Raw genomic sequence first — 21,458 nt, 5'->3', positions numbered from 1 at the left:
CAACGACAGTACAATGGTTGAGAAGGTTTTGGCGAAAAGCCTACTGTTCTTCAATCGTGCGCCAGTGTGCGTGCTCCCTTGGGACCCTCTGTTTGAATCTAACGAGGCATTCAAGGATCTTTGCCCAGTATGGGTGGAGTTTGGCAACCTCCCGGTATGGCTTAGGAAGAACTTGAAGGACCTCGCAGCTTCGCTTGGCGATCCATTGTTTGTCCCATTTGTCACAGCCTGGGGGGTAGCAGCAAACAAGGTCTGTATCTGGTGGGACCTGAGGAAGCCACAACCAAAGAACTTGGCAGTGAATGTTGGGGCAGAGCTGAAGATCATTCCTCTGAACTTTAACACCTTCTTTGGGGCCTGCTTCAAATGCAACAAATTCGGACATTATGCGAGGGCGTGTCCCGCTAAGGTGTTAAAGCCTACAGAGGAGAGAAGCGAATCACAGGCTACCCACGGGGTGGCAGGAATAAAGTAGATCCAACAAAGAAGCCTACTGAAGATATTGGCAAGGCAGAGGGAGGGCAAAATAAAGTCAACTCGAATAAAGATGTGGAGAAACAAGATCATGGAAACCGGGGTAAGGGCAAGACCACCCAAAGCTACGGCTTTTCATCCACCACTCAGCAAAGAACGGCCACCCCAATAATGCAGAAGATCGTGATGTCTCCAACTATTAGGTCAAAAGATGAGGGCAAGAAACAACAAGTATCCCATATTTCATGTAAATGGTTCAAAGCAAAGGCTAGGGCCTTGGGACAAATCATTGGTCTCCCGCCGGATTTCCTAACGCCTCCTGTCCTGTATGACAATATATTCGAGGTTTTGGGGAAGATGAATCAAGAGGACCTTTTCGCTTCCAAGCTGGATACCACGCAGGTTCCAGTAGAAAAGGAGCCAATGGAAGAGGACAACCTGAATGGGAACTCTGGTGAAGAGTTCCTAGAGGTAGAAGAATTTGTCCCCCTTTCCCAATGATGGATACTCTATCTATTCAATCTTGGAATGTGAAGGGACTAAAAACCCGGAAGAAGGGCACTCTCTTCTGGGAGGAAGTGGAGAAAGAGAAGGCAGTCAATTGTTGGGCCATCCAAGAACACCATTTGGATGCTCGGTGCAAGAGAAAATAGGCTATAGGAAAAAAACTTATCTTTTATGGGGAAGGAAGCGACGATTTTAGTGGTGTCTTGTTCATTGCTGACAGAGAGTTCGAGCCAAAGGTGGTTCTTAACCACCCCTCCGGAAGAGTCCTTGGTGTTAGAATCAGATGGGACAATCAACCTATCACCGTACTAAATGTCTACGGCCCCTGCAACGCAAAGGATAGAGCTAAACTGTGGATGCAGCTCAGGGATACTCCGATCGAAGGGGAGTGGCTGGTGGTTGGAGATTTCAATATGGTCAGTCTACTAGCTGGCTCAGAAAATTCTAAATGGTTGAGCTTATGTGAGAAGTGGGCTTTGATTGACTTGTGGGAAGTGGGCCCATGGAACAACATGCCTGGATCCACCTACACAAGCCTTCAGTATGCCCGCACTGCCTCCCGACTGGATATATGCTACTGCTCTCATCAAGCTGACTGGATATCATCGACGGTAGAGATGAAGGTAATTTCAACAAAAAGCCTCTCTGATCACATGCCATTACACTTACAACTCAAGAAAGAAAAAGAGGGGGGCAATCCTCGAGAGGGGAGAAAAAGCTTCTTGTTACAGGGACACACCTGTTCAAAGACCCTCTCTTCAGAACCATCACCAAGAAAGCGTTGGGAAAGCTCAAGAAAGATGTGGGAATGAATAAACCTAGTGCTTGGAATGGATTTGTTTGGTGCATGTATACAAAAAGCTATCAAAACTTCAGGTCCTCGAGTTAAAAAAGCTAATGAGGCACATATCAAACATCTCACAGAGGAGGTAGCCCAATTAGCCTCTAGGAAGGCTACCGGACTGGCTACCAAAGATGAGCACAAGCGATGGCTTGAAGCTAAATCTCACCTGGCCAACAAGCAGCTGGAGGAAATCAAGAAGGCAAGATTGCTATCTAGGAAACTTTCCTGCAACCAGAGCCTTCTAACCAAGCACATTTTTTTAGGGCTCTGAAATTGAGGAAAAGTCGAGGCCGCGTGCAAGTGCTTGATGATGAGAAAGGGAATACAATTCAAAACCAAGATGAGATGGCTGCACTTATGCTCAAGTATCTCAGCCAGATTATCGGCCAGCCAGAGACCCAATCTCAGGAAGTGGAAGAAGCCCTGGTGTCTTTACTTGGAAGTGTCAAAACGAAGGTTCCCCAGGAGGAAGCCAACCACATGGAAAAGGCCTTCTCTGAGGAAGAATGCTCAGCGGCACTAAAAGCTCTTGGCAATGAAAAGTCCCCCGGTTGGGATGGACTGACGGTTGAATTCTTCAAGGAATTTTGGGATGATCTCAAGGGTCCAATCACACGGATGGCTAATCTAGCAGTTTTCGAAGAGTCGTTGGATGTAAGTGTTAAGAGAGGGCTTATCAAGCCCATCCCCAAACAGATGTGCTGCTCTCAACTTAAACATTGGTGTCCCATTATGATGATGTCAGTAGCATACAAAATTACTGCCAAGGCGATAGCTCTCAGACTTTCCCCCCTCCTGAGTCGGATCATCTCTCCCCATCAACATGGGTTCATTAAAGGGAGATCTATATCTTGGCAGCAATGGTAGGAATAGAGTATGCATCCTTCTCCAAGCAAGAGTGCATCTTGCTGCACAGCTGGACCTCGACAAAGCCTATGATAGGATAGAATGGTCATATATAGAAGAAGTCATGGGAGCTCTAGGCTTTGGGCCTTGCCTGTGTAGCCTCATTCGCACACTAGGCGGTGGCAGCCAATCAGAGCTCTTGTTTAATGACAGAATTGTGGGATCTTTTGAGGTTAAAAGGTCTATTAAACAAGGATGTCTTCTGGCCCCCTTGCTGTTGGCCATCGGGTCGCATCCTCTCATTACCATGCTCGAAGCCAGTGCTACGCGGGGAGAGATTCAAGGTCTGGCATTGCCAGGCAATGACCAACTACTAGCCAAAATGTTCGCAGATGATTTGCTCCTATTCTTAAAGGCGTGCCCTCAAGTTGTCATGAGAGCTCTAGAGATTGTGCAAACATTTGCGGTGGCTTCGGGATCCAAGTGCAATATAGAGAAGTCAAGACTAATCTCCCTATTAGAGAACGACTCTTTTGACCCTGCAGTATGGACAAGAGAGATTATCTCAAAAGGGAGTTTATTTAGACACTTGGGAGCCCCCGTAGGGGTGGACGTAACCCGCAGACAAAGATTTCAATGGGTCATGGAAAAAATAAGCGCCAAAATGAGAAGGTGGGAGTTTGTTCCCCTACCCTTCCAAAGCCGGATTAGAGTGATCAATGCTTTTATGATCCTGTATATTGCTTTCCTCAGCCCCGTGCTCAAGATGGCTAAGTGTAACTGGAAAGAATTCTTAAAACTAGTGAAAAGGTTTCTTTGGAAGAACAACACAAAAACCTCCCGGCCGTGGCAGTGGGCTAGATGGGAGGTAGTTGCTTGCCCGGTTGACCAAGGAGGGCTCGGCATTCTTAACCCTGTATCTCATGTTGAGGCCCTTTGTGCCAAATTTATGGTCTCACTGGCTAAAGAGGACCAAGCTTGGGCTATCATGACCAAGATAATGATTGATGCAGCAAAACTGGGATCGAAAGGGGGAAAGAGGAAGGGGGTTGTGATGCACGATAAACTGCTCGCCACGAAGTGGTCTTATCTTAGATCCGGTGGACTCTCAGGGGAGCTGATGAGGAAGTGTAAAAGTGCAGCTGAGGTTTTGGAATGGGGGGGAGCAACCAGATACTTTAAGAACTCCATTTTGCATTGGTCCCCTTGGCTCTCTAAAATAGTGGGGCCGCCGCAAAGCCCCTACTGGATAGATATGGCCAGGAAAGTGAATAATAAGGGGCTCATTCGACTAGAGCAATTCTGGGATGGCAACAGGAAGTTCTGGAAAACTGCTGACTCTTTAGCCATCCAATTTCAACTGGATGGCCTTGAGATCTTACTAGTCTATAGGGTGATTAAAGAGCTCGATAAGGTGGTGATGCCAATTTGTGATCCAACTTTGAATGGGACGCTTGGAAATGGCTCGGGAGTAGCCTCTTTTGGAAACCACACTCTAAAGGCATCTACCATGCATTAATGTACGAGGCTGATTGGTGTAGCCCCTAAATAAATTATGGAAGAGGCACTAGACGGAAAAACGGTGGGAGGGAGTCCAAGATGGCCTCATTATATGAAGATATTTATGTGCAAAGTGATGTGGAGTGCTCTGCCGACGGGCGTAAAGATACAAGAAAGAGGCATCGGATCCGATCGGTGCTCGGGCTGCAGAATAGCCAGTGAAGACCTAGCCCACTTGTTCATGGGATGCCAGGCAATTAGGGGCATGGCTGGGAAAATATGCAAGTGGATTCAAAGGACATGGCAAATTAAGCTCTTCAAGAATGATCTGTTCTTTGGTAGTAACAGGATGGCAAGTCCTGCTCTTCTCGTATGCACTCAAATAATCAGGTACTACCTCTTTTACCATATTTGGCAAGCAAAGAACCGCCGCGTGTTTGAGGGAGATCTTGCTGTGGCAAGCTTTTGTGAAATCACGCAAGAGAGCAGATTGATGATCCACATGATCGGATGCAAAAAAGCCTCAGAGGACTGGTCTAGAACAATACATAACATATTGTAATGAGTAAAGCCGAGAAGTAGGAATGGTTTCTTTGCCAAGCAGATAACTTGTAATCCTTTGACCCTCAAGGCTCGGTCTGAGCTCGAGGATTGGTGTATATTTTTGTTCTTAATACTATCCACTCACAATTGTGAGTTTTGCAAAAAAAAAGAAGAATAAGACATTTTGTAGGATTTTCTTTCAAGTGAAGCAGTGACTAGTGACTGACACATGGATGCCTTCTCCTTCTTTTTTTTAATAGCAAAACTCACAATTGTGAGTAAATTATATTGAACAACCCAAAAAATTACAAGGTCTTGTCATGCTCTTGTTGAACCATGACATCATCCAGGGACTATAATTACATCAGCTATCAAGGCAGCCACCGCTACCAACCCGCCCCCTCCTCCTTGACACACAAGGTCCATAATCTTGTCCTTCTTCTGAGATCTTTTATTTACCGATGGCCAAGATTTTCCCCCGTCCTAAGCATTCCATCTACTGACAACAAGGCACAAGTAGTCCTAGACCAATCCTCCGAGTGTTGCTTGCACCTAAGCATCCATATTAGTACTTTGCTTTCTTGAATAATTTCTGCGAAGCTTGCCTCCTCAAAACCTCCTCAAAACCCCCAAATTTATGACAATAGCCTTCTGCTTGTTCAAAAAATTTAAGTTGTTTCATATGTAGTATAGATAGATTTAGTTTAAAATTATTTCGATCAAGAAAAATGTTTTGGCACTCTCTTTGAGACCTCTCTCTCTCTCTCTCACACACGCACACACACACACACACACACACACACACACACACACACACACACACACACACACACACACACACACACACACACACACACGCCTTCCCATTTTGGGGCTATTCGAAACCACTGGGTTCATAATCTTGTCCTTCTTCTAAGATCTTTTATTTACCGATGGCAAAGATTTTCCCCCGTCCTAGGCATTCCATCTGCTGACAACAAGGCACAAGTAGTCCTAGACCAATCCTCCAAGTGTTGCTTGCGCCTAAGCATCCATATTAGCACTTTGCTTTCTTGAATAATTTCTGCGAAGCTTGCCTCCTCAAAACCTTCTCAAAACCCCATAAATTTATGACAATGGCCTTCTCCTTCTTCAAAAAATTTAAATTGTTTCATATATAGTATAGATAGATTTACTTTAAAATTATTTCGATCAAGAAAAAAGTTTTGGCACTCTCTTTGAGACCTCTCTCTCTCTCTCTCTCTCTCTCTCACACACACACACACACACACACACATACACACACACACACACACATGCCTTTCCATTTTGGAGCTATTCGAGACCATTGTTCAAATAAAATCAAGGTTTAATGTATTAATTGCAAAATCTTAACCAAATTTCAAGATTGTTTTGAAGTAAATCGGTAATTTTTGGTGGTGTACATACGAACAATTTCTTAAGTTCTAAAATTTTATGGCCATTGCTTCCAAAAGCAAAGTTAAGCCACCCTTCAATTGGCTTTCAAAAAAAGAAAAAGTAAGTTTGTTACTTGAAAGGTTGAAAAGAAGTTGAAAGGCCAAAAAGATTCACATATTCCAACATTCCAAACTTCAAAGAAATGAGAGATTTTATAAGGTTTTCTCTTAAGTGAAGCACTCAGTGACACATGGAGGGTCTCTCCTTCGTTGAAAAATTTAAGATGCTCTCAGGGAATTGAAGATGAGTGTTGTCCACACTTGTGGTGATGCTATCGATTGACTTCCTTGAAGGCTTAATACAACAGGTTAAAGCCGTCCCGCTTTTGTACTTATAGCTGTTGACTACCTGTATTTTCTTGATGTTGTTGCTACGTACTCACAATGCTTGCCAAAAGCATTTTTAAAATAAGAACACTCTTGAAATTATTTCAAATTTTTGGCCCAAAATTGAAGCATTTGCTGATGTGCACACTAAAACTTGTAAAATTTTATCAATTTTCTTGATTGCAAGTGCAAAATCTAGCCAAGGTTTTCTTGAGAAAAAAAAAGGTAGACAATGCACATACTATTAACCTTTCTTGCAGAATCGGTCACACATCTCCAGAAATGGCAGAGGAGCAAAGCATGGAGACACCTACCCCCCCCTCTCTCTCTCTCTCTCTCTCTCTCTCTCTCTCTCTCCACATACACACACGATCCCTCACACCTACATGCCCTCACACCCCACATACATCAATAAAAACTCTCTCTCTCTCTCTCTCTCTCTCTCTCTCCTGAATTGGTGATGCACTTTGGCTACATATTCAAGCTAGTTGAGTGAAGAGCTGCATCTCATGGGTATACAAAGGGAGCTGACATGATGACATGCGACTCGGCCTGTTGCATGTTGCCAAGCTAGAAAATAGGGTAGCGCACAATATGATGACCAGCCCTACCTTGCTTGGCACCAACAAATGCCCATTGCCCACCCCCAGGATTGCTTGCTCATCTCACGCATGATGGATTGCCCACGTGAGCAGTGGCTAGGCTCACGAGGGAGAGCACCTAGTGTTTGAATGGTTCCTATCCGAGCTATTGCTCTTTATAATCCAACTTAATGCCGGGAAAAAGCAAGAAATGGTGGTCACTATTTTCTACCTTCCAAGTACTTTCAAGAAAAATGGGCATATGGTAAAATATTTTTGAAAAAAAATAAAAAACTGTCGAAGATTACATGTGTACATTCCTCTCATCAAGAGCTTTCTCCTCATATGTGGCACATCATGTACATCTCTATTTTAGACATTTAGTTGAGTGTCCATATGTGTACAAGGTAGTGTCAAAGACACTACTTCTTGACCACCTTTTCATGCTTTCACCCTGCCACAATTGTGTGTGTGCGTATGTTCTCCCCTTTCCCCCAACACACACACACACACACATGCTTCTATTGGCACTTGCTTCCATGTTTACAACCGACGCCGAGGAACTCAACCTCTCTCTCTCTCTCTCTCTCTCTCTCTCTCTCTCTATCTACATGTTTTGACTGGCGTGTGCTGCCATGTTTGCAATTGATGTCGTGATGTCATGAGCAACTCTCTCTCTCTCTCTCTCTCTCTCTCTCTCTCTCTCTCTCTCTCCAAAAAGGCCACGAAATTGTGTCAGCTTTTCCAAGCTCTTGCTACCATAAATCGACTATGTGCGTACACACGTTTGAGAGGTGCTCTATTCTTCGACACATGGCATGGCTAAGAGCTTGAGAATTCCATAAAGAAATAGAATAGATAGATTTACTTTACAATTGTTTTGATCAAGAAAAAAAGATTTGACACTCTTTTTGAGACGTCTCTCTCTCTCTCTCTCTCTCTCTCTCACACACACACACACACACACACACGCACACACACACACATGCATACATGCACATCCACCCTTCCATTTTAAGGCTATTTAAGATTGGTACTCGATTAAAATTAGGGTTTAGTGTATTAATTATAAAATCCTAGTTAGGTTCCAAGTTTTCCTTGAAGTAAATTGGCAAAATTTTGCTAGCGTACATACAAACAATCTCTTAAATTTTAAACTTTTATGGCCATTGGGTTTTGAAGAGCAAAATTGAGCCACCCTTCAATTGGCTTTCAAATAGAAAAGTAAAGCCCCAAAAAGAAGAGTCAAACCTTCTTATTATTTTTACTTGATAGGTTGAGTGTTGAAAGTTGAAAAGGTTCACAGATTTCAAGCTTCATAAGAATAAAACATTTTGTAAGATTTTCTTTCAAGTGAAGCAGTGATTGACACATGGATGCCTTCTCTTTCTTTTTGGCCTGTGGAAGGCCATAGGGTTCATTGTGCAAGATTGTTGCAACACCGAGGCCGTTGGATTCTTTGGCTGGATGAGCGCCACATGGCAAGGGTCTTTGTAAAATAGCTTTGTTGTTTCCTTACACCTTCTTTGAGAGACAAATGTCCCTAAGGGATTCAAAAGTCTTGTGAATAGAAAGCTAAAACTTTGGAATAGAAATCTATTCTCCAAGGCAGCAGCATTTACTTTGTATGCATGCTTGAAAATGACTTTAGAGATCAAAACATTAAAAAGAATATGCATAGGAGTTTGATCTTATGATGTAGTCTTCGAGAAAATCGTTTTGTCTAAGCGGCAAGTTTCCTCCTTATACAAATACAAACTGAAAATACTAGTAGAAATTTTCAAACTTACAAAATATTTGAACTATGTTCTAGTATATTTTATCGGGGTTTTCTCCCTTTACCATCCTTTGCAACTGGCTAATCTCGATTTTCAATCGGTCTAAGCCTAAACTCAGACACACCTTTCTCAAACACTGAGGTATAGATAAACGATTCTCTCATTTGAGGATTTCAAAAATTCACTTCACTAGATTGTTTAATTATTTTCTATGCTTATTTGAAACCATTAAAATAATCTTTTGTTTTGATTTTCAATATGTCCTTTTATTTTACTTCCTTTTTATTTTATTTTGTTTCAAAATACTGATGTGCAATGTGTACCATTTACCTTATTATTGGGGCTCTTCATAATATATAAGCCATTTACGAGTAGTGGCTACCGACTAGAAAAAAATAAAAATTACCCTGATTGAGACTTACCTTAAATGTTATTTAAATTTTATACTATTAAATGGATCTTTTTATTTTACCTTTCATTTGGCATCCTCATGTGGCTTGACTTCTCTTGCATTCTATTCTTTTAGAATGCTAAAGTGAAGCTTCACCTTACATAATTCTAGTAAATTCTATACATACATACATATATACACATATACATACATACATAAATACACACACACATACATATTTATGTAATGTTTATTAAACCTACCTTTTTTTTTAATGAAGGCATTAAAAAAGAAGTCCTTAAATAACAAGACATTAGGCAACCTGTTTATAGCAGTAATTGAAGACAATGGTGGGGTCAAATCGACCAGTAAGCCGTTTTAGAACCGTTAGTTTGTAATTGTGTGTGTATATGGACAATACAATTTTATATTAAATCAATATAGTTGCAACATTGATTAAGACCTAATTTTGATAAATCTTTCCTCTCCCCTTACCTTCAACAGGCCATCGTGAGTCCTCAGCTTGTTTTTTAATAGCAAAACTCACAATTGCGAGTAAATTATATTGAACAGCCCAAAAAATTACAAGGTCTTGTCATGCTCTTGTTGAGCCATGACATCATCAAGGGACTATAATTACATCGGCTATCAAGGTAGCCACCCCTACCAACCCGCCCCCTCCTCCTTGTCCATAATCTTGTCCTCCTTATGAGATCTTTTATTTACCGATGGCCAAGATTTTCCCGCGTCCTAGGCATTCCATCTACTGACAATAAGGCACAAATAGTCCTAAACCAATCCTCTGAGTGTTGCTTGCACCTAAGCATCCATATTAGCACTTCGCTTTCTTCACTAATTTCTGTGAAGCTTGCCTCCTCAAAACCTCCTCAAAATCCCCAAATTTATGACAATGGCATTCTCCTTCTTCAAAAAATTGAAGTTGTTTCATATGTAGTATAGATAGATTTACTTTAAAATTATTTCGATCAAGCAAAAAGTTTTGGCACTCTCTTTGAGACCTCTCTCTCTCTCTCACACACACACACACACACACACATGCCTTTCCATTTTGGGGCTATTCGAGACCACTGGGTCCACAATCTTGTCCTTCTTCTGAGATCTTTTATTTACCGATGGCCAAGATTTTCCCCCGTCCTAGGCATTCCATCTGCTGACTACAAGGCACAAGTAGTCCTAGACCAATCCTCTGAGTGTTGTTTGCACCTAAGCTCCATATTAGCACTTTTCCTTCTTGAATAATTTCTGCGACGTTTGCCTTCTCAAAACCCCCAAATTTATGACAATGGCCTTCTCCTTCTTCAAAAAATTTAAGTTGTTTCATATATAGTATAGATAGATTTACTTTAAAATTATTTCGATCAAGAAAAAAGTTTTGGCACTCTCTTTGAGACCTCTCTCTCTCTCTCTCTCTCACACACACACATGCCTTTCCATTTTGGGGTATGCGAGACCACTGTTCAAATAAAATCAAGGTTTAATGTATTAATTGCAAAATCTTAACCAAATTTCAAGATCGTCTTGAAGAAAATCGGCAAAATTTTGGTGGTGTACATATGAATAATTTCTTAAGTTCTAAACTTTTATAGCCATTGGGTTTCCAAAAGCAAAATTAAGCCACCCTTCAATTGGATTTCAAAAGAAAAATGTAAGTTTGTGGAAAAGTAGAGTCAAACCTTTTTTTATTACTTGAAAGGTTAAAAAGAAGTTGAAAGGCGGAAAAGGTTCACAGATTCCAACATTCCAAACTTCAAAGAAATGAGAGATTTTATAAGGTTTTCTCTTAAGTGAAGCACTGAGTGACACATAAAGGGTCTCTTCGTTGAAAAATTTAAGCTGCTTCATATATAGTACTAGTATGTGACCCGCGCGTTGCTGCAGCCAAGGAAACAATGTTTCTATTCTCATAGGGCTATCTTCTCTTCCAAGTGGAACACTATCAATACTCTCTTTCTACACGTATAGTCTATCGCATTTATAAAAGTGATGCATGACACAACCTCTTAATAGATGTTGCAAAGCATTCTTTGATACTAAGATTAGAAGATTCTTATAGACCCTTGTTCAACGAACTTAGGAGTGGTCTAATTCTATTTGTGTGTGTGTGTGTGTAGGTATAGAGAGAGAGAGAGAGAGAGAGAGAGAGAGAGAGAGAGAGAGATTCCTCCTTTTGGTCTACCTTTATCTAGCAATGCTACCAAGCTTGATTATAGAGATTAGATAAGTTAGCATGGTGTGAAGAGATGAAAGCTAAGAGAAATCAATGTAATAATAAAACTAATTTTTATAAATGAAGTGGGTTCTAGCATTGGTTTCAATGATAGGAACGCAATGGGATTCAATGTCTCTGCTCCACTCTCTTACTTGCTTCTATCCTAGTACGTATGTATGGATGTATGTATACATATATATCTATATGTACACATATTACAGAGTACACCCACACACACACAAATATATTTATATATATATATATATAATATATATATATATATATATATAATATATATATATATATATGAAGCGAAGATTTGTCACATAGGTCTTGAGGCATCTTGATATGTTCCACTATGTCTATATCTACACATACCGCGCGCGTGCGCGCACGCACGCGCACACACACATACACCAAGGCTTGGGAAACATTTTTTGTGGACTCGTCGAACCTTTTCATATGTATATAAGCTGACTAACTCTAAATTTGAGGGAGATAATCGCACTACAAATCTCATATTATAGCTAAAAATTCCATAATTTGAATCGGTGGTGCACCCAAGATGTGTTGACCCATGGAGGTGTAAGAAATCCATACATGGCGGTTTGTAGGCAAGTGGCAGGTACATTGGGCAAGTATTTGATGGTGCTAGGGGCCAGGTACACCGAGATGGGGCGCTTGCTAGTGGATAGCTGTCAGTGTCACAGGTGGCAGGAGCAAAGGCTAATATCACAAGCTTGGAAATGAAGCAAGGGATGCTGGATCCAATTGCCATAAAGTTTATGATATTGGATTCGGAGCGAGGTATGTGCAAGACACCCGACTATCCGGATGTGTATGCCAAAGGCGGCACTGTACGGGTCATTTGTGGTTCTCAAACTTGGAAGGCATACGGTGCTATGATGTGTATGTCGGATAGGACATCAAGGTCAGCGGAGTCGAAATCTTTATGTATTCGAGTGCGGCTTCATGGTTTTTTCGGGTGTCACTTCGAGCTCGAAACGATGGTCGACCGCGGCAAACACTATTTTGAACAATATTTTTGGTGATCGGGTTGGCATGAACACAGTGGAGCTCGGATATCGAAGTATTCGGAGCTCACGAGCATTCTCACGTGGGAAAGGAGGCCATGCTGGCTATTTTTAGAGGAGGTTTAACAGGGAGTTTTAAAAAAAGAAAAACGAAGTGTGGATCATCGAATCGGGTGGCGCATGCGGAGAGAGGACGGCAGTTAGCATGCAGGAAGGCGGCTATCTGTGAAAGGGAGAAAGCGGACCAGTTGGGGGCACATGAGGAGGATGCAGCCGGTTGCAAGAGGGAGCCTTGCATGATCCAAAAGGGGCGGATGGTTGCACAAAGAGGGCCTGCAGGGCGGCCAGTGGTGAAGGAGAGCCCGAAGCCGATGGGCTGATCTACATGGAGTAGGAAGGCAGCGGAAGTTGGCTTGTGAGAAGCCGCCATGGGCTGATGTAGGACAGCGCTACAGTGAGGAAGGTCGCCAGGGGCTTGGAGTAAAGGCAAGAAGGCGGCACTGCAGGTGAGACAGGGGTGGTGGGTCTGGCCGAGAACAGGGAAAAGGAGGGACGCCATGGGTTTGAAGGGCTGGAAGGTGGTTGATCGGCTGCAGGCCAGCGCTATACAGGAGGAGGAGAAGAGGAGGTGAGTAGGGCCGCCAAGAAAAGGAGGGGAGGTGACCACGGTGCAGAGGTTGGCGGACTGCAGAGGGGCAACACCGAGGTGAAGGGGCCACTTGGTGGCGTCTGAGGAGGTGCTACAGTTGGGAGGAGGGCCACAAAGGGCCGCCAAGTTGAAGCAAGAGCGGCCAACTGGTTGCAGAGAAGGGAGGGCTTGACCTTGTACAATTGACGAGAAAGCCGCCATGGGATGCTGAGGGGGAGCAACACCATAAACGAGGCGGGCCTTTGCCAGTTGAGGAGGGCCGCCAACAACAGATACAAGCGCTACTTTGGCAGCATAGGGTATAAGGCCGAGTGCTATGGGGAAGTGCCAGAGTAAAGAGGGGTCGTCACATACAGAGAACGAGGCCAAGAGCTACTAGTTGAACAAGGCCATGAACTTGGGGTGCTGGTATAGCATTTCTGGCTATGAGGACTAGATAGGGATGAACAGTATTCAGAGGTTATCTTGAGCCAAGCAGAGAAAAAAAGCCGCCAATGGTGGCTGTGATTGGAGTCTTGGAGGGCTTTGTTGAAGTAGAGGGGCGCCTTACCAGAGGAAGCAGAGGCACGTCATGCTGAGAGGAGAGGTTTTTGCCAAAAGGAGGGCTGCCTTGGGGTAGTTGATGGAGAGAAGAAGCCGCCAAGAGGAGCTCGGGAAGCAGGTCGACAAGGAAGGCAAGCTCGAGAGCAGGGAAAAAAACCTCAAGGGTTTTGTGTAAGGGTGAAGGAAGCATGGATGTTGCATTCTGCACGGACGATAGCCTGCATCATTGTTCCAAGTTTTTTAATGCATAAGTGAACTTACGATTGTTAGTCGGCTCCAATCTATTCTTCATCTTGTCTTTTGCCGAAGATCCGTGGTAGCTGCAGCTCCGGATAGTATGTGTGTGTTCAAAGAAAGAGGGAGAGAGGTTGTGTGAGCGGAGTCTTAGGGGTGGTCGAGACGTGTGTCGTCTCCCGGTGTGAGTGCACTTACAGATTGGAGGGTTGTATGCATCCATTGGCGTCGTGATATGTGAGTTTGCTGGTGAGTTTATGGTACTGAAGTGCTCATGTGGTGTGTAACCGTGTTTTCTCAAAGGCGGTGTGTATGCTGAAGGTCGACAGAAGGTGTGCATGCGTGTGTGATGCTGTGTGGGTAGGGGTGTTGGATAACTACTGGGCTATAGAGAGGCATCGAGTTTGTGTCCTGTGTTCCCATTTCCCCCATCCCATCAGTGGTGCCCCCACGGAGGAGCTACTGATTGCTCCTTGGTGAAGTTGAAGACGGTGTTGCGGTGTTTCCAGGTTCAAAGAAAAAGTGCTGCTAAGAAAGATGTGGTCGGGTTTTCCTACTTTTACAGGTGTTGAAGATGCTGAAGTTTGGCTGCAAGACTACGGCTTATTTCTGCTCGAAAGCGACCTATCGAGAGAAGAGGGAGTGGCCCAAGCTTTCTCGCTCCTGGTTCGTGGTAAAGCAAAGGTATGGTATGAGAGCTTGCAGGTTGAAGAAAATCTGGATTGGGCTACATTGGAAGTCGCATTCCGAAGGCGATATGTGGCCAACCCACAGTGGAGTGAAGTGAAGCAGATGATGGACAACTTAAAGCAAATCCTTGATGGTGATTTCCGAGCATTCGTGTGGGAGTTCGAGGCCATATGGAGCAAGTTGTTTAAGGTAACTGCTGTAGAGAATGCAAATTTTTTGAAGATGACCAAGTTTGTGGACTGCTTGCATGTCAAAGTGCGGGATAAAGTCGAGTTGGATGGCCGTGCACGTATGAGGAGGCAGTAGCCTATGCACAGAGCAGGATAGAAGATTTTAAAGAAGCAGCAGGCAAAGCAGGTTCTCGCGAGTCCATTGGTGCCAAGGCCAATTGCTAGGGAAGAGGCTCAGGTAATCCGACCCTTTGTTGATGCACATGTGGTAACATCGGATAGGTGTGATGATAGAGTAGAGACGATACCATGTGGGCCTATGAGGCCTCAACGGTTGCAGAGAGGAGTCTACCAAGTACCGCCTGATGTGCTTGACCAGGTGCCTTCTGAGAAGCAAGCAGTGGAGAAGATAGCTTAAGTGCCAAAGTCGGCGAGTTTTGTGGAGAAAGCCGAGTTGTGTTCGAGCTATAGCAGTGCCTTGGATACGGACAGCACATGGGAAACGGAGTCTGTTTTCTCAAGGTATGAGACGTATGATGTTATGTATGTTGATAATTTGGTCAAAGAATAGCAGGTAGCAGGTGAAGAGCCAGTTTGCAAAGACCAGGGGGTTGGGTAACCCTCTCTCATGCCTTGTGATGGTCAGACCATGCTGACTGAAGAGGAATGTCTTGATGAAGATGAATGGGGATTCGATGAGCCGATGGTCGATGTTGATGACGAAGTGCAAATTTTGGCTGCTAAAGCTATGGCGAGAATACAAGGTATGAAAGGCTTGCCGCCTTTTCCACTGCTGTGTAAAGAGTCTACAGGAGAAGGTATGCCAATATCTGCTTTGGATGATCAGTTTCCACAGGTTGGATGATCAGTTTCCACAGGTTGGTGCCATGGTGTTGATGGATCTGTTGATAAAGGTTGTTATGCAAGCAACACTATGCTGCTTGCTACAGGTTGTGTTTTTCAAAGACGGTGATGCTATGGAGATCTCTCTAGACCATGGCTGGGAGACACAGGGTGTAGGAGCTATGCAAGGTGTGCAGGTTTTTTTTGGGTGTGGAAATGGTCCATGTATACAATTTTTTGAAGGGTGGTGCTATGAAGGTCTACGAGGCTGGTTGGTTGACAAAGGTACAGGTGCAAAGCAGGGAATACTTGCCTATGTGTTACAGACGGATGACGATGATCAAAGCTATATTTTTTATCCTGGTGGAAGCTTCATTACAATTGGGAGAGCTTATGGCTTTCCATTTGACCCGGGTGGCCTCTAGAGCAGATGAATATCTCTCTCTATCTATCTTATGCTTCTTGCACATAGTATCTATCAATTTTCTTCTTATGCACTGATATCCTATCTAAATAATACTACGGTTGAGCATAATTGCTCAACGACTAATGGGATGGGGGAAATGGAAAAACACACAGGACACAAAACTCGATGACTCTCTATAGCCCAGCAGGTATCCAGCGCCCCAAACCACATAGAAACACGTACACACGCATAACTATCCGCCAACCTTCACACCATGGACCCGCCTACGATCAAAATCGGCTACACACAATCACATTTACTAACGCCGAGAGGCCTCGCACACCTTGACCGCACACAAAACCACACTCAATCTGCAACCACAATCAATCTCTCCCTCTCTCTCTGTACACACGCAATCTCGGAGCCACTGCTACCATGGGCACACGGCAAAAGACAAGACAGCAGAGGAGATTGATGGTGAACTCGGCAAAAAAACACAAACCGACTAGGTATCACATATGAACATTATCCAATACAATGATAGCAGCCCTTGGCGGCTACTGCTCAGTCCATGGTGACTCGCCCAAACGCGCTTGACGGTGCTCGTTATGACGGCCACAATTGGTGTGCAATCACCCTGACGACTTCTCATGCTCCCATGTAAACTTCCTCATGTTGCTTCACGCTGCTCCTTTCAGGATGTCGATCACTTCATGCAATGGCCGCCTTAGGCCCTCCTTCTGCCAGAAACCAGGGCTTTGATAGCAGCCCCTCTCGTGTCTGTAGCCGACCCCCCGGCCTCTCGTGCTTTCGCCACTAGTGGTTCCTCTTTCAGGCGGCCTGGCAGCCCTCTCCTCCTTGATGACGCAACCTTGCACCTCCTCTTTTGGCTTGCAGGTCTTGACCCTTAGATCCAGGCACTCCCCAACCTGCTCCTTCTCATTATATGCCACCCCGTGGCCTTGCTTCCACCCTTCTACTGTTCCAACCGTCTACGTTTTGCTACCATGCAGTCCACCTCATCTGATGCCCCTTGGGACACCTTCATACCACCGGCAGCTCATGCAGCGCTACCCATCAGGTGGCCCTTCTCGTCCCTGTAGTCTGCTGCATGCTCAAAGATGGCGCCATCCTGGTTGCGCCTGCTCCACCTCATCTTCCTTGGCCGCCACCCTATGCAAGCTGCCCCCCTTGCTGAAGCCCTGACGGCCCCTCCTTACTGCTTCATGCGTCCCAGGCCGCCTCTCCTTCAGGTCCTTTTTTCCGCATACCTGTAATACAAGAGCTCTTGCCCCTGTGCCAAGGCCATCATGGCCGCAAAGAAACACAAGGCATCCGCATAGACACTCGGGGCATCGAGATCCCGACGACAAAGTGATGATTGCCACGACCATCGCAACCTTTGATCCTGGTGAACTTGTCCACCGAATCGGCACACTCGCCTTTAAGTTTTCGGCTATTAGAGCTCCCAAAAAACCACCATCAACTTGTAAATTGCCGCATTTGACATACATATCTCCACCACATCAGCTCCAACCTGCATCGAGTACATGATCAAGCTTGCGACCATCCACCTACCTGCTGTCCTGCATCTGCCACTAACACTTTCTGAGGTCGACCAAAATCGAGCTGTACCACCGGCTTGAGAACCATCTTGCCCAAATTTGAGCCGGCTATTTTTCATTTTGAACAGGCTTTGGATAAAGCGAACCTATCTTTTTCCAAGCCCTAACACACATACACACACATATGCTTGAAGGAAAGATTTGTCATATAGGTCTTGAGGCATCTTGCTATTGTTCCAATACAGTAACTATGACATTTAAAGTTTGTATGCTCCCCTCGTCCCCCTCCCCCAAAACCCTCTAGTTGAAGTGACGATCCTAGGTGGACATTTAAAAAGGAGAAGCGAACTTCTTTTTTTCATTTTTTTGAAAAAAAAAGTATAGATGCCTATGATTGTGGTCTGCATCTCTCTCCCTCTCTCTCTCTCTCTACCATACAACATTTCAAATTCTCCTTTTATCAAAATGTGTGTGTACGTGTGAGTCTGTTTGTGTGTGTGTGTGTGTGTGTGTGTGTGTGTGTGTGTGTGTGTGTGTGTGTGTGTGAGAGAGAGAGAGAGAGAGAGAAGAAACAAAAATAACTTTAATCTTACCCATGTTGTGAGATATATCTTTTGGGATTGTTCCGATGGTATTAAAAACTTTCTTGTTCTTCTTCTTCTTCTTCTCTCTCTCTCTCTCTCTCTCTCTCTCTCTCCTCCTCCTCCCCTCCACTCCATAGATATTCACTTTTGTGTTGTAAATTTTAAAGTCACTTTAAATTGTTCTTACACGCAAACAATTTGTTCTGTCTTCCTCTCTCCTCCTCCGTCATTTGTTGGACTTTACATTTCAACACATTAAATACAACACTGAAAAATTATCCTCTCTCCCCTCTCTCCCCTCCCCCCCCCCCCCCCCCCCCCTCTCTCTCTCTCTCTCTCTCTCTCTCTCTCTCTCTCTCTCTCTCTCTCTCTCTCTCTCTCTAATTTTAGATTCACACCCTCGTCTGCCAAAATTTAAGGAATTTATATATTTTTAAGCATGTCCCACATGTTAACTCTTAAAAAAAAAAAAAAAAAAATATCCAAGAATTAGTAAAATGTCCATCAACAACAGGGAAATCTCTCTACCGATTTGGGGTGTTAATGTGAGGGTTGGTCTTTGTCGGGCATTTAATCCATTTTCTACGGGTGAAAAACTTTATCTATTCTTTTAAAAATACACTAATGTCAAAAAATAATATCTTGATAATTTGAAAAGTGTGTGAGCTCAACGTTAAAATCTTTCTTTCTTTCTTTTTCCCTCATAAATATACACATGCACTACAAGAGGTTGTGTGCTCTTGTGACACTGTTAGCGACGGAAATACACTGGGTTTTTATAACCCCCGGCGTCGCTAAAACCGTCGCTACGAGCGTCGCTACGAGAGCGTCGCTATAAGCGTCGCTATATAGCGACGCTCATAGCGACGGTTATAGCGACGTTTACACAGAAGACTATAACGACGCTCATAGCGACGCTTTAGAGCCATAAATAGCGACGGTTATAGCGACGCCCGAGAGAATTTTTTTTTGGTGAATGCCCTGCCACCCATCAACCATATTGTACTTGATTCACTTTTTTAAAAAAGTGCAAGGGTAGATAATAGACCCAAAATAGTCACCCACAAGACGCATTGTTTGCAAAATTGACAATTGTACACATCATAGGCAAAATGAATTGATTGGCAAATGTAATAATGACAATTGTACAACATCATAGGCATAAAGAATTGATTGGCAAAAGGAACTGCGGTGACAAATGTAATAATATACATGGTTCAAAAAGACGTATAAAATCCGTCTCATGATACATAAGCTATGAGAAACCCTAAACTAATGCTATCTAGCTACGGCTAAACTGACGTCGTCTAGTTAGACGTCTCATCGCGTCCAAGCGGCGTATCTGTCGGATTCTGCAAAAAAAGACAAGAAGACAGCTTTCAGTAAGTATAAACATATAACGACATTTATAAAACAATAAAAAAAATAGAAAAGAGTAAACCCTAATACTAACCATGCCGCCGCGAGAACTGAGAATGTCCATCAGGGCGTTTAAACCCTTCCTACCTGCGTACTCGCGCTCGTACGGTGTGGGATCACGTCCTGTCATCGACCACTGTCAAAACATACAAAGATTTCATTATGTTAGAATTAAAAAACTCATAAACCCTAAACTATCGAACATAAAGAGCAATGCGAAAACACTTACAAAATCGGCCTCAAATGATGCCCATCCACCGCTCCCCAAGTGGTGCGAGCTCCCTGCCTCTACTCGCGCTCTGGCTGCATCCTTTTGTTGCTTCCACTTGTCGGGATTCTCGCGCGCTGCTTTCTTCGCATTCTTCCAATCTTCTTTGGCCAGCCAATCTGGCCTGTTCCACCCATTCTTGATTGCTTTTTGCACTTCGGAACGCTTGTGTTTGCAGTATTCGCGCATTCGAATCTTCATCAGGTCTTCATTGAAGCGCTGATCCCGTGTTGGAACGGGAAACTCATCATGAAGTATGCTGATGACTTTGTTTTTAAATCACTTGGTACTTCACTCCATTTGTTTAGTATGTAGTGTCTAAACAGCTGAGAGCAAAGACCACGCATGCGCGAGATCACCTTCTTGCCGTCATCATCCATGATGATGCCGCCGCTGAAGTCGACGGAGTAAGACAAGCCCTCTGGCCGGTGACGCGTGAACCTGGGTGTCCCGGCAGGGGTCTCTAGCGGCGTGTCGATGGGGTACGGACGTCAGGTGTCTCCACCGGCGTCTGGGCCCCGAAGCGAGGAGTGTCGAGTGGGGTGGCTCCTGGCGGAGTAGGTAGAGGTGTGTAGCTTCTAGGAACAGTCAGCCGTGCAAAACCTGGCGTAGATGGCGATGCTGTGGCTGGTGTGGGGGCGGGCAAAGAAGGGGAGGGTAAAGAGCCTCGTCGAACACGAGGCGGTGTGGAGGCATCGGTGGCGGAATCCCCACAACAACCGCCACCGCCACCACTAGAGCGCCGGTGTCTAGACGAGTGTGAAGCTCGTCTCGTCGACGCCGAAGCTTCGGAGCGCGCCGAATGCTCCGAAAGAGAGGGAGATGCGGATGGAGTAGGAACGCGCGATGATGCGCCAGAGCGATGACGCTCCACGTACCACTGTCTCTGCTGCGGTGACAAAGAAGAAAGAAACTCCTCATCATGCATACCTGCATTAAACACACGAATATTTAAACTTAATATTGAATGAATAGAGTAGACAATGACGCAAAGACCATTAAATACAATGACGTAATGACGCATATAAATACAATGACGCAATGAATTGAGTGATAGAAGAGGCAAGTCGAAAACTCAGAATTTTCAATCAAAAGATGTGAGCGCGAGTAGAAAAGAACGTTATACACCATGGAAGGTACTTAGAGAGCCAGAGCTTTTACAACACGGAGCAAAATTGTTCAAATACAATAATTGTGGCTTTAAGAGATCTCTCTCTCATCCTCGCATAACTCAGCATAACTTCCTATATCTATATAGAGCTCTCCGTTTAAACACATATTCTCTGTTTCATTTTGTAGCTCCTATGCATGCACCCCATATAGAGTAGTAGCATCTTGATGCTCGTCTGGCACCACCGCAGCGGCTTCTGATTGAGCATCTTCTCTGATCTCCTCCATTGATCATACCGTTGTGATTGGCACATGGTAGCCTTCATACGTCCTTGCACTACGAGGGGCTACCTCTATGACGTACCACCAGTTTGATGTAGACTTTGTAGGATGAAATATTACCTGCCAAAGCCACATAACTTACATGAGAGCTTTCAAGCACATAACTTGTAAAAGGGGGATGTT

General features: G+C 44.2%; 1 protein-coding gene and 1 pseudogene across 1 annotated transcript; both read left to right on the top strand.

Annotated features, from left to right (window-relative positions):
* The first annotated feature begins 12,709 nt into the window (after positions 1 to 12,709).
* LOC147428511 (uncharacterized) lies at positions 12,710 to 14,995 on the top strand. Its single transcript, XM_086497379.1, has one exon. It carries the CDS (start codon positions 14,476 to 14,478, stop codon positions 14,932 to 14,934), a length of 459 nt encoding a protein of 152 aa, XP_086353505.1. The 5' UTR covers positions 12,710 to 14,475; the 3' UTR covers positions 14,935 to 14,995.
* A 32-nt stretch (positions 14,996 to 15,027) lies between these two features.
* LOC147428510 (uncharacterized) lies at positions 15,028 to 16,066 on the top strand (annotated as a pseudogene).
* The last annotated feature ends 5,392 nt before the right edge of the window (positions 16,067 to 21,458 follow it).

The sequence above is a fragment of the Adiantum capillus-veneris genome, chromosome 23, assembly GCF_014529385.1.
Source record: "Adiantum capillus-veneris isolate H3 chromosome 23, ASM1452938v2, whole genome shotgun sequence".
NCBI lineage: Eukaryota > Viridiplantae > Streptophyta > Polypodiopsida > Polypodiales > Pteridaceae > Adiantum > Adiantum capillus-veneris.
This window is presented reverse-complemented; position numbering and strand designations above follow the sequence as displayed.